Source organism: Rosa chinensis, chromosome 4 (genome assembly GCF_002994745.2).
Source record: "Rosa chinensis cultivar Old Blush chromosome 4, RchiOBHm-V2, whole genome shotgun sequence".
NCBI lineage: Eukaryota > Viridiplantae > Streptophyta > Magnoliopsida > Rosales > Rosaceae > Rosa > Rosa chinensis.
The window spans coordinates 10,480,710-10,507,038 of NC_037091.1; the positions used below are offsets into that span (position 1 = coordinate 10,480,710).

At 36.7% G+C, this 26,329-nt stretch overlaps 3 protein-coding genes across 4 annotated transcripts; 1 reads left to right on the forward strand and 2 right to left on the reverse strand.

The window, feature by feature from the left end:
• Window positions 1-1,060: 1,060 nt before the first annotated feature.
• LOC121052429 lies at window positions 1,061-3,216 on the reverse strand. The gene is made up of 2 exons (XM_040517406.1): window positions 1,528-3,216; window positions 1,061-1,420 (listed from the first exon to the last, which is right to left on the reverse strand). Exons 1-2 carry the CDS (start codon window positions 2,050-2,052, stop codon window positions 1,346-1,348), a joined length of 600 nt encoding a protein of 199 aa, XP_040373340.1. The 5' UTR covers window positions 2,053-3,216; the 3' UTR covers window positions 1,061-1,345.
• Window positions 3,217-4,822: 1,606 nt separating this feature from the next.
• Window positions 4,823-16,698, forward strand: LOC112195822. The gene is made up of 25 exons (XM_024336033.2): window positions 4,823-5,057; window positions 5,273-5,474; window positions 11,420-11,637; window positions 11,749-11,854; window positions 11,952-12,053; window positions 12,196-12,255; window positions 12,376-12,454; window positions 12,608-12,755; window positions 12,873-12,996; window positions 13,113-13,293; window positions 13,406-13,434; window positions 13,523-13,671; window positions 14,008-14,110; window positions 14,321-14,416; window positions 14,506-14,561; window positions 14,650-14,773; window positions 14,911-14,973; window positions 15,076-15,135; window positions 15,241-15,402; window positions 15,481-15,554; window positions 15,632-15,725; window positions 15,805-15,941; window positions 16,042-16,122; window positions 16,217-16,322; window positions 16,456-16,698. The coding sequence occupies exons 2-25, from the start codon at window positions 5,301-5,303 to the stop codon at window positions 16,525-16,527; spliced, it is 2,598 nt and encodes an 865-aa protein (XP_024191801.1). The 5' UTR covers window positions 4,823-5,057; window positions 5,273-5,300; the 3' UTR covers window positions 16,528-16,698.
• A 475-nt stretch (window positions 16,699-17,173) lies between these two features.
• Window positions 17,174-20,959, reverse strand: LOC112195823 (heterogeneous nuclear ribonucleoprotein 1). Of its 2 annotated transcripts, XR_002934802.2 has the most exons (4): window positions 20,573-20,959; window positions 18,581-19,890; window positions 17,835-18,088; window positions 17,174-17,458 (listed from the first exon to the last, which is right to left on the reverse strand). XR_002934802.2 is itself a non-coding variant. In XM_024336035.2 (2 exons), the coding sequence occupies exons 1-2, from the start codon at window positions 20,792-20,794 to the stop codon at window positions 18,703-18,705; spliced, it is 1,410 nt and encodes a 469-aa protein (XP_024191803.1). In that variant the 5' UTR covers window positions 20,795-20,959; the 3' UTR covers window positions 18,332-18,702. The 2 variants fall into 2 exon arrangements, 1 of the variants encoding a protein (XP_024191803.1); XM_024336035.2 differs by lacking the exons at window positions 17,174-17,458; window positions 17,835-18,088 and having other exon boundaries at window positions 18,332-19,890.
• Window positions 20,960-26,329: the final 5,370 nt, after the last annotated feature.

Sequence of the window (26,329 nt, forward strand, 5' to 3'; positions counted from 1 at the left end):
ATGACCGGTGATGACAAATTATCTTTTATTAGGAATTTAAGATTAATATTACTATTTTCACCAAATTGATTGGTGTTTGTTTACTTTGTATCTTCATAGGCAAGTAATACATGCCTCCCTTCAGCTGAAGAAGGCCATTGAAAATCATCTGGAGAAGCTTTACAGTATAGCCGGAGTGCTACATAAGCTGCAGTACTATACCATGTCTTCAATTTTTTCTTGTTTATGGAGCCATATATGCTTAACTTCAAACTTGTACTTTCTTAAAACTCAAAAGAAACCAGCTGTAGAGTCATAAAGTGTTTTAAAAAAAATCACTTTGATTCTTGAATAAACTAGGTTCAGAAATTACCTGCTGATTGATAACATTTGAAATTTGACATAACTTTTGCTTCATTTGCATGTAATTAAGATTTTTTTTCCCTCTTCAAAAAAAAAAAAAAGATTTCCAAAAGCAAGTTATGGCAATTTGAAAACATTTCCAAAAGCATAATATGCATACAATTCATAAATCTTTTTGAGAAGTTAAGTTCCAAAGCCCAAGGTCATCAATCAGATCAATCTAAGAAAGTAAATGGATTCAAATTTGCTCACCACATCACTAAAATGTGGTGATATCACCATCTTATGAAAATTTGTCACGTCGTATAGATTTTAACCATGGTTAACTATAATAAAAAAATCTCATTAATTATATATTTTATTACTTTTTTAATAAAACATAAAAGCCTCTTTCAGGGCTTCACTCCTTCTGCAATTCTCTCCCCGTTTCTTCTAAATTGCCATCACTATCTCTCTCACCCACCATCACCACCACCACAGCCACACGACCCCAGGTCCCCAACTACTTATCTGGCTCCTGAGACAATGAAGAGGACGATTTTTTTGCTTTGGTGAGGCTTAATGGGGAAAAGGTATCGAACACAGGCCTCCAACAGTCACTCAACAGACACCAGAAATAAGGAGTAGCAAACTCTTAAAGAAGGGCAAATCCATGCCGCAAATAAACTGATATTATTCATAAACTAAGCTATCTAACAACAATTATATATGTAATTTATAGGGTTTACAATACTTGGAGAATAAGTAGACTTAGGCTAAAATGGAAAGCTAATTAAATTTAAATCCTAATTTAAATGTAAAAAGATACCCTAAAAATATCTAAACAATGAAATATCAAATATTACAAATCTATAATAAAACAACAAAATAATGCATTTGATGTTGCCCCATATGCACCCGCATCAGACTTCCCTGATTGGAAAGAATTCGTCCTCGAATTTGAGCCGTTGATTGAAGAAAATTCAACAAAATCTTCCATTGCTTCAAATCTTCTTTTGACAGATTAGCTTGCAATTGATTCCTTCCATTCCAAATAAATAAATACTTTGATTACCTTCCTAATCTTGACTTGAGAAATCTGCTCATAATAATAAATTTTGTCAACCCAAAATTTGTCTCACCTTTCTTGATATGATTGACAATATCAATTAATATCTTCGGAATCCGTAAGTAGAAAATACTAACCCCAATGAAATCAATAAATTGATGAGTTGCATCTTCTTGTAATGGATCATGAAATTTGAGGGATGCATCTTTGCTTTTAGATTCAACACTCTTCACCAGCTTGTTGGAGACAAATGACTTCTTAAGATCAACACCAACAATTCTATTAGGATGCTCACGTATTGACCCACACATACTATGTTCTATTTCTTGAGATCCTAAAACAATGTCGACATCCACATCTAGTTTGGCCTTTGGATCTGAATTACCCACATGATCATCCAATTCAAAGATATCACCCATGCATGAATTAATTTCATGACTTACAATTGCTGATGATGTTTCCACAAGATGGACTGGCATGGCTTTAACGATATTTTGTTGCACTGGGAGATGAATCATTTGCATGGGCAGGTCAACCTCTTCAATCTCCAAGCAATTTTCATCGCAATCTTCAGAATCATAATTATCTAGAAGTGGCGGCATATCCAAGTTCAATGAATCTGAAGAAGAACTTGATATACCAAAATCGTTAAATGTATTCATACCTTCATCCTATATGTCTGGTTCACACAAAGAAGCACATCGATGAGAGAGATCAATGTATTGTTCCTCCTCAATACTCTCACTGCTTGGGTGTGAAACTTCGATGCGATTGACACATTGATTATAGGTGGTAACATTTCTCTCCCCGTCGGAACTCTTACGATCTTGTGGTCGAGTTTCGATGCGATCGACATGTTGATGATAAGTGGTAACGTTTCTCTCCCCGTCGAAACTCTTATGACCCCGTCGTCGAGTTTCGATGTGATCGATACGTACTGCAAGTTGCTGAAGCATCCTTTTAATTTCAGCCATGTTGTTGTTGATGTCACGACCCTCCATTCAGAAACCTCCCCTTCTTCGCTCGATCTGAGACATGGAATCCACCAACTCTTGCCAAAGCTCTGATACCAATTAATGGGGAAAAGGTATCGAACACAGGCCTCCAACAATCACTCAACAGACACCAGAAACAAGGAGTAGCAAACTCTTAAAGAAGAGCAAATCCATGCTGCAAATAAACTGATGTTATTCATAAACTAAGCTATCTAACAACAATTATATATGTAATTTATAGGGTTTACAATACTTGGAGAATAAGTAGACTTAGGCTAAAATGGAAAGCTAATTAAATGTAAATCCTAAATTAAATGTAAAAAGATACCCTAAAAATATCTAAACAATGAAATATCAAATATTACAAATCTATAATAAAACAACAAAATAATGCATTTGATGTTGCCCGATATGCACCCGCATCAAGGCTGAGAGACGTTTCTGTTTGGACATCGTCAGCGTCGAAGCTTTTCGCCACAGGAGATTGTGGTGACAAAGATGAATTATTCCACCAAAATAAATTTCACTCTAGGTTTATTTCACTATCTGATGGTAGAGTACCAATGACTTTGATGAATTATTCACCACATTCAAATCTCAAATCTGGGTTTGGTGGGGTTTTTTTTTTTTTGAAACGTGGTGGGATTATTTATGCAAAATGAGTTTGCCTTATAGTTAAGAAGGTAGGGAGAAACGGACAACAATTGAAATTGAAATTGAAATTGGGTCATTTTGGTATTCGATCAATCCTAGATTTTGCAAAATTTATAAGGGAAATCATACAAAACTGAGTTTGCAATGTTTCTCTATTTGCTGGGTTTGATGGGGAGGAAGAGAGAGTTTTCTTCTTTTAATTCTCTTTCTTCATTAATTATTAATAATAATTAATCTTAAAGACTTAACCATGATTAGGCTATTGGACACTTGGTGAGCGTTTGTGGAGTGGTGGTATCACTATTTTTGGTAATGTGGTGAGCAAATTCAAATTCAAAGTAAATGGTGACACTTTTAATGATGCATCAATCCTACTTTTAAATATGAGATTTATGTCACTAGATCAAATGGTCATATGCTTTTTTTTTTTCTTTTTTTTTTGAGGGAAACTGTCAACCACTTTATTAATAATAATCATAAGAAAAATTACAACTTATACATGTAAAAACTACATCAAAATATAAAATAACAAGAACAATGCTAGATGCAACAATGCATCGGAGATAAAACCTAACAAGGGCATTAAGGGATGCAATTAAGCATTTGATGAAGCACCGAACATAATCCAGGCTATGTAAAACAGTACCAATAGTATGGCCGACCATACTTCCACGCAGAGATATACGTCGAATAGAGGGTAACCTTCTATCAAGGTAACCGGCGGTAGTGTGACCGACCTTACCCACTCCACACAAATTAATACGTCGAGTAGAGAGCAATCTTCTTCCTAGGTAGCCAAAATTCCAAATCCAGAGTAGAGCAGAAAAAGGAATCAGTAAAAAGTCTCCTGGATCCCAAATACGAATCCAAACCGAAGACAGAGCCCAAACAAAGCCCCATCTTGAATAGCCCAAACAAAAAGAAGCCCAGGTCCATATCCACAGGTGGGCACCCAAAATCTCTCTGGGCACGCAGACCGATCTTGTCCTCTACCCCAACCGTTGCGCCGCCGATCCAACACCCGGACCACTCCATCGACGAAGGCCATCAACTGTCAAGAAGACGTCGACGTCACAAGCCGCGAACCCACAATCTGGTGGTAGCATCGTTAGGTGATCTGGCCGAAGGTCATATGTTGTTTATATTTAGTCAAATTTTATTATTTTTCCTCGCAAAATATTTTCTTTAAAAGTAAAAAAATCTAAATTTGCGACTAAGAGATTACTGCATAATTTAGAGGGAGAAAAAAAAAATCCACCAGTACTTTTCATTAGATGTAAATGGATAGTCAAGATACATCCCCTTTTCCCTATTCCACTTTTTCCTTCCCAAGAGGTGAAGTAAACATGAAATATACATAATGTGGGGAGGCATCGGTTAGATTACACGGTGTCTAATTGACCAAGTTTCCATGAAACTAGCAGCAACTAAAACGTGTGGATGTCAAGTGTTAACACATTCACTTAGAATCTTTATGGCTTACCACAAGAGCCAGTAGACAACTACCACTGTCCATCATCTTGAAAATCATACACAAAACAGAAGTTTTGGAAGTATCTTCACAAATCCATACATTATTGATCAACCCCACAGAGACGGACAGTGATTTGATTCAATGTTATAATATAATGACCTAAAAATTACATAACTAATTAGCCATATATTACAATTATGTGAACTCCTCTTATTAGTTATAGTTATAATTACTCTGTACTGACCATCCTTGTCCTTTTTCATGTTTGCTAAGAAAAATGTGTTTAAACATTGAAGATATAAAGGTTACCTACATCGTGGTGGAAAATCCCTTGTCCAATAGCTTATCTATCTACTTTTCTTTTCTGCAGAGTTGGAGTGACATCTCAGGCTCTTTTCTCATCCCTCTCTAACACCTCTGCATTATCTTCTCCTTTTTTCTATCAAAGAGAAAGGAATAGGGTTTTAGGGGAATGCCAGTTATTTTTTGAGAGGTTTTGAGATTTTGGGTTCCTCCAATTCAAGAACTTGAAAGTACTATTCTGGTAAATCTTAGAGCTCATTTTCTCTTTGTCCCTTGCTTTCTGTTTGTTGTTTGAGTCCTTGAGAATGATATATAGCACTAGAAGTTTAATGTGGGTGAATTTAGGCCTATAGTTCAGCTATAGATTGTTTAAACTTCAATCAAATTTCATATATATATTTTTCTAGTTGTGTTTGCTTGTAGATTTTAGTGAACTGAAATGCATATAATATACAGGAAGATTTGAAGTGAAATAGATTGAAAAATGAGAGTGGCAGTGATTGGTTCTGGTATCAGTGGTTTGGTCTCAGCCTATGTTCTTGCAAAAGATGGGGTTGAAGTGGATCTGTATGAGAAAGAAGACTACTTGGGTGGTCATGCCAGGACGGTCACATTTGATGGCGTCGATTTGGACCTTGGTTTCATGGTCTTCAATCGAGTAAGTACCACACATTCATCAGCTAGTTTTGATTATTGCTTATCCATTTTCAATTTTTTGTTTAGTGTTGGCATTATTTGACTATTCTAAGACTTCTTCCATATGCCTAGAGTTTTCTTAATGAAGATGAACCACAAAAACAGTGACCTCATTAGTGTGATCCCAAGCTTCTGAACCAACTTAGTTTGGGGTTCAAGTTCTGGTGTTTGAGCACTTACCAATTAAGTTCAAGATCATCAGTATACTGAGATTAATTTCTTGAATATCTCTTAAATTAAGGAAAAAAAAACAATGAATAGTTGGAGCAGGGGATGGGCTACCATGCAAGTTAGGGGTAAAAATTGCTTTGTTTTGTTTTGTTGCCTGGCAGATCTGCCTCCACTTTCACTTTTTATTCTTATTTTTAGATAAACCCATTAGAGAAAGACTTGTCGGATTTCGTTTTCATAATCAAATACTTACATTCGCCAAAAAATTAAAAAATTACTTATGGATGTTGGTAACATGATTATTATTATTTTTTTTTTATGACTAACCTGATTAGTTGGAAGTGCATGAATAATTAAGTACGTCACGTGTAACATAGCTTAGGAAAGAGTTAGTTGTACATCCTTTTCATGACTCAATCTTTTATATATATATATATATATATATATATATATATATATATATATATCCTATCCAGAGCGATGCAGTGCAAGGTTGGAGTTTATGGTCACTTTTCGGTCTCATATCGAGTTCTCGACCTTTCAGTTTTTAGGTACTAATGTATAGATCATCTCTGCAAAATTTCAGCTAAATTGATGATCTATAAGGTATCTAACTCGCTTAAACCAATGGACGAACTGAATCTGTCAAACCTGAACCGTACTAGCTTTAAGGCAGTTATCAATGCCTTAACGACTATCAATTTAGCTGAAATTTTACAGAGATGATTTATACATTAGTACCTAAAAACTGAACGATCGAGAACTCGAGATGTGGATATGCGACCGAAAAGTGACCCTAAACTCCAACCTCCCATTTTAATTTCAGAGCGAGGCCTCGCTCTGGATAGGATCTGATATATAGATTTATATATAAATATAAATTAAAATGCGATGTTGGAGTTTAGGGTCACTTTTCGGTCGCATATCCACATCTCATCGTTCAGTTTTTAGGTACTAATGTATAAATCATCTCTGTAAAATTTCAGCTAAATTGATAGTCGTTAAGGCATTGATAACTGCCTTAAAGCTAGTACGGTTTAGGTTTGACAGATTCAATTCGTCCATTGGTTTAAGTGAGTTAGATACTTTATAGATAATCAATTTGGCTGAAATTTTACAGAGATGATCTATACATTAGTACCTAAAAACTAAACGGTCGAGATGTAGATATGAGACTGAAAAGTGACCCTAAACTCTAACCTCACTCTTGATAGGGATCTGTGCGTGCGTGCGTGCGTGTGTGCGTGTGTGTGTATATATATATATATATATATATATATATATATATATAGAGAGAGAGAGAGAGAGAGAGAGAGAGAGAGAGAGAGAGAGAGAGACTCCTTTTGCTCTTTAAGACTACCTAATTTTCAATAACAAATCGGAGCCTTTTTAACCGTTTAGAGTTCTTAAATTTACAGAAGATGAACATAAGTATAAGCACGTGACTGAAATCTATTTGGTTCAATTGTAATATTCTTCAGAAAAATGATTGAGGTCCCAAACTCGATCTCCAATTTCCATAATCAAACAAGAAAATAAAAACAAGCATGTGAAATGCGTTGCTGGAGCATGGCCCTTTTGCTCTTTAGATTTAAAACATACGTCAGCTGTCACGGGACATAGAAGACTTTCAGAAAGTGTGATATTATGAGATTCCCCGCTCTTCTGCTATAGGCCGATTTGAAACTCCTTAGATATTTTTTTGCAGCTGATAACGCTAGGACCAGCATAGTACAACAAAATTACTTTTTCCTTATAAGAGATCCTTTTTTTTTATTTTATTTAATCAAGATCACACAGTATCTTTAAATACTTTTTAAGTACGGGAGGTCATGTCAAAACACTTCCTCCCTCTAGCCACTAAAAATAGATTGGGATTTAAACTTCAATCAGCGTCGGCGGAATTCAAACATGAGTGTGGGGGTTTCATATCTAGAAGCTCTTATCAATTCGACCACCTGTAGTGGTTCTATAAGGGGTAGTTTGGCAACTGGGATAGAGTTTTGAGTCACACTCTATTATTATTATTATTTTCTTTTTTAAAGAGGATCAAAGGATTTCACTCCTACCTCTATGGTGACTTGAACCTAGGACTATGATCTTAAGTGGTAGGCGCATTAACCACTGAGCTAACACCACTTCGTCACTCTATTATTAATACTTAGGCCGATCTTTATTTGGCAATTGATAGTTCTGACTCACTCTGTTATTCATACTCGACGGGCCTTCATTTGATAATCAGGATAGTTCTGAGAGATCTAGATGCTCTCTTTGGCATCAATTCATTCTTGGTTGAGTCAATCACAACCGTCCACACAAAATTCAAAGGCCAACATTATGACACCTCAACAAAAGTCATTTAAACCCACTACAAGGGGTAGTTTGGCAACCGGGATAGAGTTTTGAGTCACTCTATTATTATTACTTGGGCCGGTCTTTATTTGGCAATTGATAGTTCTAACTCACTCTATTATTAATACTCGACCGGCCTTCATTTGATAATCGGGATAGTTCTGAGGGATCTAGATCCTCTCTTTGGCATCAATTCATTCTTGGTTGAGACAATCACAACCGTCCATAGAAAATTCAAAGGCCAACATTATGACACCTCGGCAAAAGTCATTTAAACCCACTACAAGACTACAATGGGTAGTTTGGCAACTGGGATAGAGTTTTGAGTCACTCTATTATTAATTCTATAAGGGGTAGTTTGACAACCGGGATAGAGTTTTGAGTCACTCTATTATTATTACTTGGGCCGGAGTTTTGAGTCACTCTATTATTATTACTTGGGCCGGTCTTTATTTGGCAATTGATAGTTCTGACTCGCTCTGTTAATATTTCATTTACTATTTTTCAATATTGTTTTTTGATATTTTACTATATAAAAATAAAATTAAAATAAAACTATATAAATTCTAAATAAAATATTTTAGTACATGGTTTCTTATTTCTAGATATTTAGTTAGATTTAGAATTTGAAATAGAATTTTGTACCTAAAGTTAGGAATATAATCTGGTAATTAAGTTAGAATCTTATTGTATATTTATTGTATATTATAATCGTAAGCAAATAAGGCATATCTTGTTTAGGTAAAATTATTGAAACGATACCCTTATTTCCATGTCTTCCATCTACTTTATCACCTGCTTTGACTTCACGTTTTTGTGAAATATATACACGAATCGTTTCTAGATTATAACTAGAACCTCCCTTTTTCTGGATTCATCTTACATCAATAACTCGACCTCTACCACCTATCGGTAATTTTAGACAAATTTCCTTTGAAGTGGATACCTGAATGCCAAGTATGGCTCATAATAATCTATCTTCTGAAGCTTATAACGACTCTTTCGCCATGTGTGGGTTAATTTATCTACTAAAATATCACCCGTCTTTACCCAGGATCCCAACCTCACAATTCCATTTTTGTCTAAATTGCGGAGTAAATGGGCTTCTAGATGTGGTATTTCATTAGTAATTCTTTCAGGACCATTGCTTGTCACATGAGTCTGAATTTCATATTTTCACATCAAAGGCCAACATTATGACACCTCGGCAAAAGTCATTTAATCCCACTAATAACACCAACATCAAGGCAAACGGCATTTGTTCAACATAAAACACTAACCAAAATTATCTCCTTCTAGTCTTTAGTTTTTCTTCTTTCTCATCTCTTCCCTCTCTTACCTGTTTGCTTCTCTGCAACTAGGCCTCATCATTTAGCCCTTCGACCCTAAGCCCGCCCTAAACCCGCCCGACCCGGCCCTTATATTAGGGCGGGCCGGCCCTACCCTTTCTCAAATAGGGTATGGTAAGGGTCATGCAAATAAAGCCCAGCCCTACCCTATGGCCCAGCCCAATTGAGCCCGTAAGGGCCAAGCCCGACCCGGCCCTAAAAGCCCTAGCCGGCCCAACGCTAAAATTTATATATTATTTTCTATTACATAGGCTTTGTTTTTTTTAACTATTATTTTCCTTAACAATCAATATTGATAGATTTAGAAAGATAGTTAATTGAATATAACCACCTTAACTAAATTAATAAATGTTATAAGTTAATTTCTATATGTGTGTGTATTAAATATGATCAACAAAAAACAATGAGTCTTGTATTACCTATATAATTATTGAGAAGTTTTAAATACACACCCCTAATTACTTAATACACACTCCATACTTAATACACCACCAATTTAATTTCTCATTCAAATATTTTACTAAATACACAACCCAAAGTACCTAAAATACCCTTAATCTCAAAAATCATGAAATATCCAACTTTTTGACTATATTAAGGTTACTATTTAATATGATTAGTAGATTCTAGTATATTGACGTTTTGTAAATGACCATATTGATTACTTGTGTTAGTTATTGAGAAATCCATAAAGATTTATTATTGTTCCCGTTAAATAGATACATATAAATAGGTTTTGTGTTATTTGAGCTCTCATCCACCAAACACCATGTTAATCAAGTATAAAATTATGAGTTGAACATTAAACCAAAACTATACCAGTAGTTTCTCCATAGTGGCGGAACTAAAAAGTTGTCATTAGAGGGGCCAAATAAATTAACAATTACAAAGTTTTTTCACCTGTGATGTTTTATATTAGAAAATAAATTGATTAGTCATAACTCTTAGAACAAAACAGGAAATTAACTAAAAAATGGGAGTAAAGTGATATATTTTAAAAATATTTAATGCCATTGATTTTGAAATTCTAAATATTATGGTTTCTAACCTCATTTTTATTTTAAGGAAAAATTAAACTAGATAGTATCTAACTTTATTCTTGTATTAAATTGGGAGGCCATGTATAGAAATTTGTTGAGTTTATCTAACTATTTATACATAAATAGAATAATATAAGGAAAATATGACTATTTTTTCTTCTTCTAATGCATAGATATCTGTTTTGGTCATTTAACCTACCTACAAAATATAATTTAAAATATAAAATAATAGGGATGTGTATGAAGTGATTAGGGGTGTGTATTTAAAATTTCTCATAATCATTGAGCCACATTTTGAGGAAAAAAAATAATGTTTTTTTTTTTTTGGTTATACAAAATAAGACCCATTTCAGCCCTATTCGGAAGGCCGGCCCTAGCGAATAGGGCTTTTTGGGTGGGTAAGGATTAGCATATTTAAGCCCTGGCCCGACCCTACCTGGCCCTAAATTTTGTTGACTTCGACTAGGCCCGACCCTAAATCCTAAAATTTAGGGTAGGGTCAGCCCTAGCCAGGCCCATGATGACCCTATTTGCAACTATATTGGATGACGTTAGGACCAGTATAGTACCACAAAATTACTTTTTCCCTGTAAGGGATCGTTTGGCAACCCGGATAGGTCTGAGTCACTCTATTATTAATACTTGACCGGCCTTCTCTTGAGACACGAAAAACAATTACTAACACTGGTTAAGGATGCTGAAATTGTGTGCTTTTACTTTTGTACTTTGACACCATATACACAGCCATACCACTTAATTAGGGCCTCTTATTTAACATAATACCATTTTTTGGCAAATTAACATATATAATACCATTTAGTTCCTTGAAACAAATCTACCGTAGAGTTACTAGAGTCGTCAAAGTGGCACCGAGCTAATTTGAATAGGTAGTTTCTAGTATCCATTAATTTCCATTTTGATGATGACATGACTCTTTTTTTTTCATTTTTTCTTGGTCTTCATAACCCAATTAAGCAATGAAACTTGGACTGCAGGTAACATATCCCAACATGATGGAGTTCTTTGAGAGTCTTGGAGTTGAGATGGAGATATCTGACATGTCCTTCTCGGCAAGCTTAGACAAAGGAAAAGGCTGTGAATGGGGTAGTCGAAATGGTCTGTCGAGCTTGTTTGCGCAAAAGAGCAACGTGTTAAATCCATACTTTTGGCAAATGCTTCGAGAAATCACCAAGTTTAAGCATGATGCCATCAGGTAATGGTAATTAATCAAGTAATCCGAATGGTTTCGAACAAAAATGCATGTGTAAAATAGTTTGTTGCAGTGCATCTATGAATGATGCATGTGTGTGGTTTTTTGCTGCAGTTATCTTGAGGTGCATGAGAACAATCCGGACATTGATCGAAATGAAACCTTGGGGAAATTTATCGAGTCCCGTCACTACTCCGAATTATTTCAGAAGGCTTATCTTGTGAGTTATCTGAATAGGAGCTTTTTTGAGTCATATACAGTTTACTTGGTTACTTGGTGGCAATAGTAATAAGTCTAATACTGTCATTATCCTACAGGTTCCAATATGTGGTTCAATCTGGTCATGCCCTGCAGAAGGGGTTATGAGCTTCTCAGCCTTCTCCGTTCTTTCATTTTGTCGCAATCATCATCTACTTCAGGTACATTACTGTTTGTTCTCCTTCAAGCTGAACCAAAAACCTACACACACATTTGAAATGAAGTATACGTATTATATGATTTTTAATATCATTGTGAAAACAAGTATTCATATTCTTGACCTTCGCCTGGTTTCTTCTACAGCTATTTGGCCGCCCACAATGGTTAACTGTCAGATGGCGTTCACATTGTTATGTGAAGAAGGTACTAATTGTTATTTTTAGTAACAACCAGTATTGCTAATATGCATTACGCCTCTTGTGGAGTAACTCCTAATAACACAGTTTATAAGGTCCTAATCTAAAGTAATTGTTACAATTGTAGGTTAGAGAAGTGCTGGAGAGTAAAGGGTGTCGGATAAGAACAGGTTGTGAGGTGCATAAAGTTTCCACAACCGATGAGGGTGAGTATTTGAAATTGTTAGATAAGACTTCATTGTTCCTTTTTTCTTGCTCTAAATGAACAAGTAATAAGCAATTTACTGATGACTCATTTGTATGAGAGTAACAGAATTACAATCTAATTGTACTAATAAAGTTTATATGAACTATACCAGGTTCCACAGTAGTCTCTGGAGATGATTTTGAGGAAATATACAATGGATGCATAATGGCTGTCCATGCCCCTGATGCCGTGAGAATATTAGGAGATCAGGCAACATCAGATGAACTGAGAGTACTTGGTGCCTTCCAATATGTATACAGGTAAACTTTCCTATTTGATTTGGGAAAAATGGTTATGCTCAAGTTGATCTGGCCTCTGGTCTCCCCTACTGCTAATTCAGTCAATCCAGAATCATTTGTTCAACTCTCTGTTGGCAGTGATATTTTCCTCCATCGTGATAAAGATTTAATGCCCCAGAATCCGGCAGCATGGAGTGCATGGAATTTTCTCGGTAGTACTGACAACAAAGTATGTTTGACATACTGGCTCAATGTGCTTCAGGTACATGATGTGCACAACTTCTGAGAAAATAACCTTCATACTAGGGTTCAACGTACATAATGCGACTTGGCAAACAAGACAATTCTCCTTATAATTTTTTCATTTTTAATGTGCAGAACCTTGGTGAAACAAGTCTACCATTTCTTGTGACTCTCAATCCAGATCATACACCAAAACATACCTTGCTTAAGTGGTCAACAAGCCATCCAATCCCATCTGTTGCTGCATCAAAGGCTACACTTGAGCTTCCTCATATTCAAGGAAAGAGAGGAATCTGGTTTTGTGGAGCATACCAGGGTGAGGTTCAAGACTACCTTAATCTTCATTTCTTAGAACAGATACTTCAAGTGTTCTTAAAATTTGGATTAGCTTCCATTACTGACTCTACAATTATTTTCTCTTTTTCCAGGTTATGGCTTCCATGAGGATGGATTAAAGGTATGCAGCAATTCAGTAGTGGTTCATTGTTGTATAGCTGCTTCAAATTTAGGAGTTCAGATTGATAGTGAGGTGTACTATATTGCAGGCTGGAATGACTCTAGCTCATGGTATTCTTGGAAACAGTTGTGCCCTCTTGAGCAACCCGAAACACATGGTTCCATCATTGACAGAAAGTGGGGCACGCCTTTTTGTAACTAGATTTATAAGACATTATATCTCTAGTGGATGTTTAATGTGAGTAATACTTACGTTCTTAATTAAACAAGCATCTGGTTCATACGATTCTCCTATTTAATTGCTTCCTAGAACAGCACACTACTCTGCATTTTCACTACCAGTGTTTTTGTAAAGCTCAAGTTGAATCATATAATGGTAAGCTTATAGTTAGTTTTCAACATTGCATGCTCCAACTATCTTGTTCTACGTGTTCTTCTGTATCATATATCGTATTGTCAGTCTTTTAAACTCTATTCTTAATTACTCTGCATCCCCAGTTTAATCCTTCAATCATGTGGACCAAGCTTTGTCCTTAATCATATAACTAAAATATTATGCCTCGTCTTCTTGTAGATTATTAGAGGAAGGGGGCACAATGTTCACCTTTGAAGGAACAAGAAAAGGGTGTTCTTTAAAATGTGTTCTTAAAGTTCATAATCCTCAGTTTTACTGGAAGGTATGCGTTCTTAGTATGAATTTAAAAAATTTCAATTGATTAGTTTCTAGATATTATTCGAGTGAAAAGAAAGGAAATGTTTGTACTCAAGAACAAGCAGAGTATATGGAAGTGTAGGATCATATCATTGTGAAAAAAAAAAAAAATATATATATATATATATATATGAACTCCTCACTTTCACTGATAAGCAGATAAATTATTTGTCAGGTAATGACACAGGCTGATCTAGGCCTTGCAGATGCATATATCAACGGAGATTTCTCTTTTGTTGACAAAGACAGAGGCCTTCTAAATCTTTTCATGGTAATAAAATCTCACTTTCCAGTGCAAAACCATTGTTTATTCCTTTACTCCCTCAAGATGTTGATAGAATTTTCTAATTTATTTTCCAGATTCTCATTGGCAACAGAGATAATGATTCTTCTGACTCAAAATTGATTAAGAAAAGGTGTGATGTGAATTGGTTGCTAGCTTAAATTTGAACTGTAGTCATTGAAATCTCATTGCATTAGGACTTACCATTGTTGTTGCTGTAGGGGATGGTGGACTCCAATGTTGTTCACAGCTAGTATAGCCTCAGCAAAATATTTCTTTCAGCATGTTTCGAGGCAAAATACTCTAACACAGGCTCGGAGGAACATCTCTCGTCATTATGACCTGGTATACAACTTGTCTGGAAACAATGAGTTCAATATATAAAAAGACTTGGTTTGAAGTTATTCATGGTTTTTTGTACTGAATCCAACATACTATCAAGCACGCAGAACCTGACATTCGTTTTTGTCTGTTCATTCTAGAGTAATGAACTATTTTCGCTGTTCTTGGACGAAACAATGACGTATTCTAGTGCTGTATTTAAGGTTACAGTCTCTATCCTCCAATACGATTACAGTTAAAGAGTGGTTAAAGGGAAGTACATTATAGTTTAGCTAATATTCTTCTTTCTATGTTGAGTAATAAAGACAGAAGATGAGGAGCTGAAGATTGCACAGCTGAGGAAAATATCTATTCTCATTGAAAAGGTGAGTGACTTGAAGAATTATGACAAGGTTTCAAATATCTGTTTTGTTGTGCTATTTCAAATTGATTTTCTAATTTTTATTCTTTCTTTCATTCAATTGAGCTAGGCTAAAATTAGTAAGAACCATGAAGTTCTAGAGATTGGATGTGGTTGGGGAAGCTTGGCTATCGAAGTTGTCAAACAAACGGGTTGCAGATACACTGGCATCACTCTATCTGAGGAACAACTTAAGTTTGCACAACAGAAAGTGAAAGATGCTGGCCTTCAGGTATCAAGCTTAACAGACTATATGAGATTAACTTAACAAAATCAATTCATATATTAATTTCAATTGAATTGATAACAGGACCGGATCAGATTTCTTTTATGTGACTACCGCCAATTGCCTTCTAACTACAAATGTGACAGAATCATATCGTGGTGAGTATTTTTCTCACCAAATCAAATTCATGAAAATTTTGGCAAACATACATTGATCCGATTGTTGAACTTTTCAGCGAGATGCTAGAGAGTGTTGGCCACGAATTTATGAATGATTTCTTTGCTTCCTGTGAATCTGTGCTAGCAGCAAATGGGCTTCTTGTTCTGCAGGTAACATCAAAAATACTAGAATTTGTCAATTATAGTTCTTTGTCATGCATGTCAATTGCTAATAGTTGAGTTTCTTTAGTTCATATCAATACCGGATGAACGCTATGACGAGTACAGACGCAGTTCAGACTTCATAAAGGAGTACATTTTCCCTGGTGGTTGTCTACCTTCATTGAGTAGAGTAACATCAGCCATGGTTGGTTCTTCCAGGCTCTGGTATGATCTGTTATCATGAGACTAAAATTTAGAGTTAGTCGTTAATATTGCTATACCGTTTTTCATTTATGAACCATGTGAATTTCATTCACTACTACAGTGTGGAGCACTTGGAAAATATCGGAATTCATTACTACCAAACACTGAGATATTGGAGAAAAAATTTCTTGGAGAGACAAAGGTGAGAAAATAATCATGTAAAACTCTCTATATACATGCATCTATTAGCAAAGGTACACAACTGGATCTAGCTAAGATGACTTGTGTGTTCATAGTGAAATACTAGCTCTTGGATTCAACGAGAAATTTATTCGGACATGGGAATACTATTTTGATTATTGTGCTGCCGGTTTCAAGACACATACGCTTGGAAACTACCAGGTAAAATTCTCAACCAAGCACACTCACTGCAAGCACCCGTTTTCATTAGATAAGACCTAATAATCATCTAGTTTATACTCTTTTTTCTGCAACTGTCAAAAAGTTGAATGACACATACTTGGCTGTGATGTAGATTGTGCTTTCACGTCCTGGCAATGTTCCAGCATTCAGCAATCCCTACAAAGGCATCCCTTCTGCATATTGAATGTTATTTTCCTTCGAATATTTCTGTTTATTTAGGAAATCTATCCCTCTTAATTGGTCGTTGTAGGAGGATCCGACCTTCATTCTTTGCTAAGTGGGACTGGTCTTGGTGTCAAAAGATTGTTGTGCAATGAACAAAGCTTCCATAAAGACCTGCTGTGTTCTTCACCTACTATTGTGACGCATATTTCAGCACACTGTGACTGCATGCCGTAGATAAGCATGCTGTCGAATTTCCAATCATTTCGACCAACACACATTAAACTAACCTTTACTCCCCCGTGCTTAAAATTTAGCATGTTATCACAAAAATCTGATTTGTTCAAACTGCCAGAACATGTAATTCATAGCAACAGCATCTCATCCTACCCAAGTCCAATGGAGAGAAATCCTTCACATAATTCCCAAAACAAATATTTGAATTCGGTCCTAAGATCCACCAAATTAGGTGTCAAGTATAAAGGGGAAAGCATAAACCCTATTTTATTTACTTCTTGTTGTCCTCTATGGAACTCTTGCACAAGATGCTGCAAGAAATCGGGAACACGAAAAGCTCCCCTAGGACTAAATCTCATGTTCCTATGGTTCAACATTTGCACAATACCTATTTTCTGCTGTGTTTGATATCATGACAAAAGAAGCAAATAGAATATAATCTAACAAAAGATTTGAAGGACCAGCAGTTACCATCAAGTTTTTGTTTCAATTCTGCTACTAAGCTAATATGGAAAACTCAATACAACACAGCAGCATGCTTAAATTTGCTCAGCAATGCTAATTTATAATGGAACTTCATTCTTTAGTTGGGTTAACTTTAGAAGAACACAGCTGGGTAGAAACACAGGACAGCCGAGTACGCTTAAAAAAAGTGGAAAGAACCAAGGAGAGTCCCCACAGTATTGGTGTCTTCTCATTTTCACTTGAAAATTACCCTGTCGTTCAATCAAAACACAAAACGCGCCAGCATAGAACACAGGGTAAGATAAAGTAAGACCAGAGGGTTGGAAATGAGATATAAGGGAAGCTACACTAAACAGGCTAGGAAGAAATAAGTAATATTTCTTATTGAAAGAACTGCATAAGAAACAGTACCCTACATTCTAAGATTTTGGACACTATATATAGAAAAATGTAATGTTAGTTCTTCCACTTGATTCTAAAGTTCTATATATACCTACTCTTAACAGAATCCTTTTCTGCTTCTCTAAATTCCAGAACAGTAAGCCATGTTCTGCTGCTACGAATCAAAACACAGCCTTACACAATAATTTTAAAGTGAAACTGGCTTAACTGCTCAAGTCAACATACCGTAGGCTGTTCATCTCACATTCTGTCATGCAACAACAAACCAGGGTGAAGTTTAGGATATGAATGACGTGAGGTTGGAAGATTCTGCAAAATAGTGTTGGCAGGGCTTGGCTGGAGAATGACATATTTTCAACTGAACAAACTTCCCAAAATCCCAATCCATGCTGAACACGCCCCCAATCAACATGGCCGACTATGAAGCTGGTGTTCAGCCATGATGGACACTTCACTTTACAACTTGTGCACCTCTCCTCCTGTACAACACAAGGGCAAATACAGGGGGAAAATGATTATCCGATCGTCAAAGTGTCAACTACCACTACGATTATCGCTACCCATAACGAAGTGACCATCCCATGGCTCCAGTGCTATCAGAAATAACCTTCACTACATCTTTGTATTCCTACTTGTCACATCAAATCAAGATCCTAATCACTAGAACTCCTACAGCATCTAATTAATTGAAAATTAAACAGAATATAAAGCAATAATAGATGTCAAGTAACAAAATACTCAACTGCGATAAAACCAACAAAAATAAGGTTATATAAGCTACTTTAGCTTTAACACTATGACCAAAGAGGTAAATGCCACTAGCAGAAAGTAGACAATAATAAGCACGCCAAATTTAACACCACTCAGAAGCAAAAAGTAAATAGGAGGAGCATCTAGTACGCACTAAAATACTACTTATTATAGACTACCAAAATAGATACTGCAAACTACTAGGATTTAAGCAATCCAACCAGTCCCAAAGCATTCGTCCAACTTGAGCTGTTCCTGCTGCAGCCGCTGGTCATAAGAGACCATTAATAGCTCATGTTTCAAGAGATACAAGACATTTCAATTGAACAGCCAACCATCAAAATTACTGCTGCTGAGCTTGTCGTGCCTGAGCACTGCTATAGCCTCCATAGCCAACTTGCCCACCATGAGCGCCATTAGCCTGACCACCATAATTTCCAGAAGCTTGTGATGGATCAGCTCTCCAACCAGAATTTCCATAACCTGCATTTCCATTTGAGTCGCCATAGCCACTTCCGATGTATCCACCACCACTACCTTGCTCCCCACCTGGACCACCAACGTTGTTATTTGGGACACTCCCAGAACGCCCTCCAACTGCACCATACGCAGATGGATTTCCATAGGATGCATCACCTCCACCGTACCCACCATAACCATAACCTTGAGCTCCATACCCAGCCGCTGCACTAGGAGATTGACCAGCAGGCGCAGATCCAGGGCCACCACTTCCTGTAGCTGCACTGCCACTTTGAACACCCCAAGGAGCAGTATTCCCGTAGCCCATACCACCATATCCTGAGGGGGCTTGGGAGCTCCATGAACTTCTAGGAGCACCTGGTGGACCACCACCATAACCAGCATTTGGGGCATTGGGGTTTCCATAGGCAGCAGCAGCTGGACCACCATATCCAGTATTGGTACCACCATAACCTCCATAGCCACCATAACCAATGCCATTACTAGAAGGAGCATACCCATAACTGGGTGCACTATACCCAGAAGAACCATAAGGAGGAAAACCACCTCCAGTGCTCTGAGATTGCATGTACCTATTGGAGTCAATTCGACCATCATATGCATTTGGGTTGCCACCAGATGCCCCATAGCCTTGGTAACCACCACCAGATGCACCACCACCGCCCTGACCACCCCCCAAGGAACGGCCACCCCCACCAGGATTGGCATCTTTGGGAAGAGCCCTCTTTACTTCCACTTGCTTACCACTTAAATCATGAAATGTCTTGTGCAAAACCCTATCAACTGCATCTTCAGTGTCAAATGAAATAAATCCAAATCCACGAGGTCGTCCAGTATTTTGGTCATACATTACAACTACATCTGTTACATGGCCATAAGCTTCAAAATATTCACGGAATTCTTCTTCAGTTAGAGTGGGAGGCAGCCCACCAACAAATATCTTCTTGGTCCTAACATTTCCACCGCTTCCTGCATTTCTACCAGGATTAGGATTTCCTGATCTGACAGAAGTTTGTTGCTCCTCTCTTGAGAGGGCCCTCTTAGCCTCAACCTGAAATATAAAACCAGATGTTACGCACCAGAACTAAGGATATATTCATATGTGGAGATAACATATGCGCAAAGCCAGCTCAATTTTAACTTAATGAATGAAAACCTTCAATATATAATCAATAAAAGCTCCATAAAAAAGTGGCACGATCACACAAGGATGCATATAATGTCTAACTGACGCAATAGCACCAACATGGTTAGAAAAGAAATATCTTTTTTCAGCAGTCTCCCCATCTAAGAGCTAATATCAAGAGTTATAGTCCCATATATTCTGGTCTTACAAACATTCGATCACACTCAAGTTACTAGAAGTCCTCTACAATCCAAACTCTATAAAGTTCCTCCCACCTAAAACCTAAGCGTAAAGATCACCTCCCTTGCGTTACCCTACATCAACCTCCCTTCTGTCTCATGAATTCTACCCTCCCAAGTTCTTAGTACTAAACTCTACAACTCACCACAGCTCAACATCAATCAAGACACTTCTGGGTTATCTTCGGCTTCAAAAATAAACCTTTTCCCTATTAAAGAAACCTGAATCATAATATCTTGAACTACTCAATCACTCTAAATTCATATAAAACCAAAATACCAAGTACTCATCCAAAATGAATCAGAAGCAAAAAAGAATCAAACTTTGTGCAAAAAAAAAGAAAGAAAGAGAGTTGGGATTGGCGTACCGTCCTGCCATCGATGGTGTGCTTTTCCTGAAGAACCCTATCAAGAACAGCAGGATCTACAAAGACGACGAACCCAAAACCCCTGGGTCTTTGAGTGATCTTGTCTCTCATAACCACCGTCTGCAAAACGTCGCCGTAATTGCTGAAGTACTCCTTCAGCTTATCCTCCGACGTCTCCCACGAAATCCCGCCGATGAAAAGCTTGCCCTGATCCGAATCCATCTTCCCTCTCAAACCTTCTCAACCCTCTTCAAAGATTCGATCTTTACTCAATTTGGCTTCTGGGTCTTGCGATTTGGGGGAGAACCAGGGCAGGGTTTGTGGCCGACTAGAGAGAGAGAGAGAGAGAGAGAGAGAGATTGGGGGGGTCTCTCGGGTACGAATATGTGTTAGGCCTTTGGGTTTTCGGGGGTGGAAGTACCGAGTTTGGACGGATGAGATTTGCTGGATTGGTTGGTCGGGAAGGGATTGTGATGTATGTGGTGGGGGATGGACGGCCAGGATTTGGTGTGAGTCGTCAGGAGTGAGTCAGTGGGCTAAGTACGTACGCAGTCTTCTAATTTTACTCATGTGTTTGGCACGTGAGAGGCACAGATGATGATGAGCTTTTAGTTTCACTACCTGCCAAAAATAGTAACAGTTTCCTTAAACTATGTTGAACTTTAACTTTAATTAAAGAAAGAATAGTGAGTTTAAGAGCATCTTCAGTGTCAAGTCACATGTAAATGGGATAAGTGGGTAAGATCTTTGGATACTTTTCAATTGTAGAGGACAGTTGTTTTAAGATGAAAAGAAGAAAATACAATGAATTTGAAGTAGTATCATTAGTAAGTTTTTGATGCAACCCTATCAGTATATTTGTATATGATAACTTTTTAGGGACACACTTTATTGAGTCACTTAATAAAATGAAAACATTCACTTATTCAACTTTACATGACTCAAACAAATTAATGTAATAAAATCAGTAAATAAAGTTTGTCTTGAACATAACATCAAAAAGTCAAAAAAAAAAAAACACTAAAATAAGTTTGTCTTGACGATATGGTATTAGTTCAGTGGTTAGAGTATCTATTACCTAAGATTAATGTCCTGAGTTCGAGTCACCATGAGGGTAGAAGTGAAATCATTTGATACTCTTATAAAAAATAAAAATAAATAAAACATCAAAAAGTCAAGGAATGCAACCTATTTGAGGATACAACTCAACCGAGACCTAATTCACAGAGAGAAGGGAAATTGGGATAGAGCACAAAGGACCAAGCCTAAGAGCCCAACACTTGAAGACGAGACCAGCTTAAAATGACCATCAATGGAAGAACCCATAAGAGTGAATCTGGCTAATTTTTATCTTTTAAACCATGGACCTAATCCACAATTGTTTGTACCATGCCCCATGGTTATAATCCTAAGAAAGCCACCAGACTATGCCATTACAAATTCAAATAGGAGCATCAATGAAGATGACAAGATTTCAACTCAATCACTGTACAACTAGCAACAACATTTGATACCAAACGTTGTCACACATAAACCAAGACTTGCTTAGAGACCAAGCGAATGGTGCCCCAAACTAAGAGAATGTTGAAACATGAACTAAGATATGGATGAGGGAACCATAGTTACCAAACCTTCAAGCCAAAACGTCACACGTAAACCAAGACTCACTTAGAGACCAAGCGAATGATGCCCCAAACTAAGAGAATGTCAAAACATGGACTAAGATATGGATGAGGGAACTAAATCTTCACACCAAAACGTCACACGTAAAGCAAGACTCACTTAGCGACTAAGCGAATGATGCCCCAAACTAAGAAAATGTCGGCACATGGACTAATAAGATATGGATGAGGGAACCAAAGTCACCAAACCTTCACGCCAAAACGTCACACGTAAACTAAGACTCACTTAGAGACCAAGCAAATGGTACCCCAAACTAAGAGAATGTCAAAACATGGACGAAGATATGGATGAGGGAACCAAAGTCACCAAATGAAAACCAAGACTCACTTAGAGACCAAGCAAATGGTGCCCCAAACTAAGAGAATGTCGAAACTGGACGAAGATATGGATGAGGGAACCAGAGTCATCAAACCTTCAAGCTTAAACCTGCACAAATCGAAATTGTCTAAAGAGAAAACAAACCCCCTAGCTTATAATGATCACCCGAACCCCACACAATCACCAGAACATAAGTTTGCACAATCCAAGGACAACTCATTTGGTCCCAATATTTGCCACACACAAACTAAGACTCCTAGAGACCAAGTGAACGGCGTCCCAAACATAAAGAACGTCAAAATATTAATTATGATATGATGAGGGAAGGAGAGTCAGATAATCTTCACATCAAAACATGCACAAATCCAATTTGTACAAATAGAGAACAAGTCGCCTATGATGATCACTTGAGCCCATTGCCACACACAAATCAAGACTCATAGAGACCAAGCGAATGACGCCCTAAACCAAGAGAATATCATAACATAGATTAGGATGATAGGACCTAAAGGAGGAACAAGAGTCACCGCCCAACCTTCACCTCAAAACCTGCACAAATCCAACCTATCTAGACAGGGAACAAGCCACTTATGACGACCACTAGAGCCATACACCACCGTTGGAAAATGAGCATACATCATCTAAGAACGACAAACCTAAATGAAACTATCGTTCTTTTTTTAAATAATAATAAATACAAAAACAATAAATACAATATTTAAAGACTGTAAAATGGGTCAACTTAAACATAATCAATACAACAACTAGGCCCATAAAAGACAACTTAAATAGAGTCTTCAGGAAAAATCTAACCCTTCGCTCATTCTTAGAAGAATAGCTCAATCCCTCAGAAACGTAAAAGAGCCTCTTTTGCATATGTTGTTCCACCATATCATAACGCATCTCCATAATGCGAAGCACATGTGTCCGCAAAGAGTTAACAACAACACCTCCCCTTCCAAGCACTCCAGATAGGACATAACCTCCAGTATATGTGTCCTGAATCGCGCTGACCACAATAGCATCCCTTAGGCATTGATTATAATGTTCAGGTATGATACCACATGCAACAATCATATCTATGTAGCTTTTTGCATCTTCTGAAGCACTACCAGTAGAAACACAAGTGTGCAAACCCTCAAAGAACTCAACATATTCATCTATGACCACAAGTATTTTCTTCTTACCCTTATGCCTGCCACAGAATATCATTTCAGTAGGAAACATTTCATCCGGATGTCGTTTCTTCCATCTTGACTTGAATCTTGTTAAACTTCTCTTCACCCTTGACATTTGCTCATAAGATGACAATTTGCCAACCTTAATGATTTGTTTAGCACAAGATGCCATCTCCGTACATAACTTAAGACTCCTAGCATAAGCAGCAGCCATTGTCTCACCAATCTTCCTTTTTACTATCTTGTATGAACTTGTTATATTCTTAATTGGTATAGATTATACATATATACACACACATAATTTCTAAAAGTCAATTCCCTTGTTTGGCATTATCAGATTGGAAATTTTAAATTTCTCTATGGAAAAAAAACGAATGAATTCGTTATTTAAATTCCTCACTTCAATTTCCACCAAAATATCGTAAATTCATTTACGAATTCCTTGCGCAGTATTCAATTTTTATTTTCAAAACAAGACTTTTTTCTATTTTATCTTTTTATTTGTTTTAAACTTTCTTAATTTATTAGACATTTCAAATCCTAAATAGATGCAACCAAACAACAGAAATTGCAATTAATGGAATTTTAAATTGATGGAGTTAGAGATTCCATCATTTATAAATTCTTGCGGATTTTATAATTTTCTCATCCAAACGCACCGTTAGAGTGTGTTTGGATAAGGAAAAAAATGATGGAATTTAATTGAAAGTGAGGATTTCATAATTCCTAAAAGCCAATTCCCTCGTTTGGCATTATTACATTGGAAATTTTAAATTTCTCTGTGGAAAAAAATGAAGGAATTCGTCGTTATTTAAATTCCTCACTTCAATTTCCACCAAAATATGTGTCATTTACGAATTCCTTTGCAATATTCAATTTTTATTTCCAAAACAAGACTTTTTTCTATTTTATCTTTTTATTTGTTTTAAACTTTCTTAATTTATTACATATTTCAAATCCTAAATAGATGCAACCAAACAATAGAAATTGCAATTAATGAAATTTTAGATTGATGGAGTTAAAGATTCCATCGTTTATAAATTTCTACGAATTTTATAATTTTCTCATCCAAACGCAAAAACTTCTAGAAGTTATTCCCACACATACTATACTTGAAAAGTTAATCTTAATCTAGATAGTTACCAACTTCCGTAACAATCATGATCTGAAATGATTGGTCCTGGACTATATATCGCCCTAACTGTCTAAGAAAGTCCACCTCTTAGGCTAGACCAAGCTTTCTAGTGGTCGACAGTATAGCATCAGGTCATCAATTTCAAGTCTATGTCCACCGGTGAAGAGAACAGAGTAGAGCACCCCGTCCAAAGCCCAGTCCAAGTGACATAGCTAAACTCGATCTCCTGCGCCTATGTACATTCGAAGCGTCTTCTTTAGCCCAATGTCGTCGAGCACCAAACCCAAAAGAACTAGAACCGGTTTGCACCCCTATGCTGCCTCTTCCACAAGATCACTAACATCGCCGCGATCAACAACAACCAGCAGACCGTGCAATCTTGCCTGCAGCACAAACGAACCTCTACAATGGAGCACCACCATATAGAACAACCTCTGACAGTCGTCAACCAAAGGTCGGGCACTGTGAGATCGGAGTCGCAAAAGTATCTTGGGATTTTTCTCACCTCATTCTCTTTGCAAACCCTAGGGTTCTAGACACATTAATAAGACAAATTGATTGGTCACCATGATAATTTTGTTCTTACCAAATTTGTCTAGATTTGTTTAAATAATCCCATAACTAGAAAAATCACACACCCAATGGGTGTGAGTAGAGATTGTGATTATATCAGTATGGTGAGAAGTTATCTGAACATATAAAAAGTCAGTGCAAATAGTGAGATGTTTTTTTTTTTTGAAAGGGGTTTGTGGTTTGGAACCCAGCCTAGCTAGGAGGCTCAGCCCCACGCTCGTTTCCATTTATTATATTATAGTTATAATTTTGCATCGAGGGGGACATAAAACCTGAACCCCGAGCTACAAAGAAACACTTACAATAATTCTCGTAAAGAACATCCTGAATAATAGCAGGAGTCTCATCTTCCAAACATCATCAAAGTAGAATAAACTAGCAAGATGAGCAAGCTTATCTGCAACACCATTTGCTCCACGGAAAATATGCCGAATTGTAACTGATTGAAAAGTCAACAAGTAATCTTTACAATCATCCAAACATCATCAAAGTAGAATAAACTAGCAAGGTGAGAAGTTATATGCATGAGAGTTTTCCATTTTTCTCATCATTTTTAAGTCTGGTTTTGATTTTGTTATTTACAATTAACCCTCGACACATTAAATATAATTTGATATTATGGTGTAAAGATACTTAAGCGTTTGTCAATTGGCTTTTTTTATTTTATTTTTTATTTTTTAAATTGGTTTAGATAATTTCTTTCTTCCTCAAACTGCGATAAAAAAATTAAAGAGTAATGCAGTTTGTGGATTTGTGGTAAATAGCAGTTGGTGATCCATTGCTCATAGGTCTAGTAAAAGTTCTCCCACGTTGAGATTAACAGTTTCTTCTCTCTTTGTTTTTTTCTTTTTTGTTTTCTTTTTCTCGTCC

Bases quoted from the DNA above. Each gene is read 5' to 3' on its own strand.
- LOC112195823 (XM_024336035.2), bottom strand. From the start codon at position 20,794: ATGGATTCGGATCAGGGCAAGCTTTTCATCGGCGGGATTTCGTGGGAG. The intron at 19,891-20,572 runs GTACGCCAATCC...TTTATATTTCAG, and splicing joins ACACCATCGATGGCAGGACG to GTTGAGGCTAAGAGGGCCCT.
- LOC112195822 (XM_024336033.2), top strand. From the start codon at position 5,301: ATGAGAGTGGCAGTGATTGGTTCTGGTATCAGTGGTTTGGTCTCAGCC. The intron at 14,774-14,910 runs GTATACAACTTG...TGTTCATTCTAG, and splicing joins TCTCTCGTCATTATGACCTG to AGTAATGAACTATTTTCGCT. The intron at 16,323-16,455 runs GTAAAATTCTCA...GCTGTGATGTAG, and splicing joins ATACGCTTGGAAACTACCAG to ATTGTGCTTTCACGTCCTGG.
- LOC121052429 (XM_040517406.1), bottom strand. From the start codon at position 2,052: ATGAATACATTTAACGATTTTGGTATATCAAGTTCTTCTTCAGATTCA. The intron at 1,421-1,527 runs GTTAGTATTTTC...TATTATGAGCAG, and splicing joins AATTTATTGATTTCATTGGG to ATTTCTCAAGTCAAGATTAG.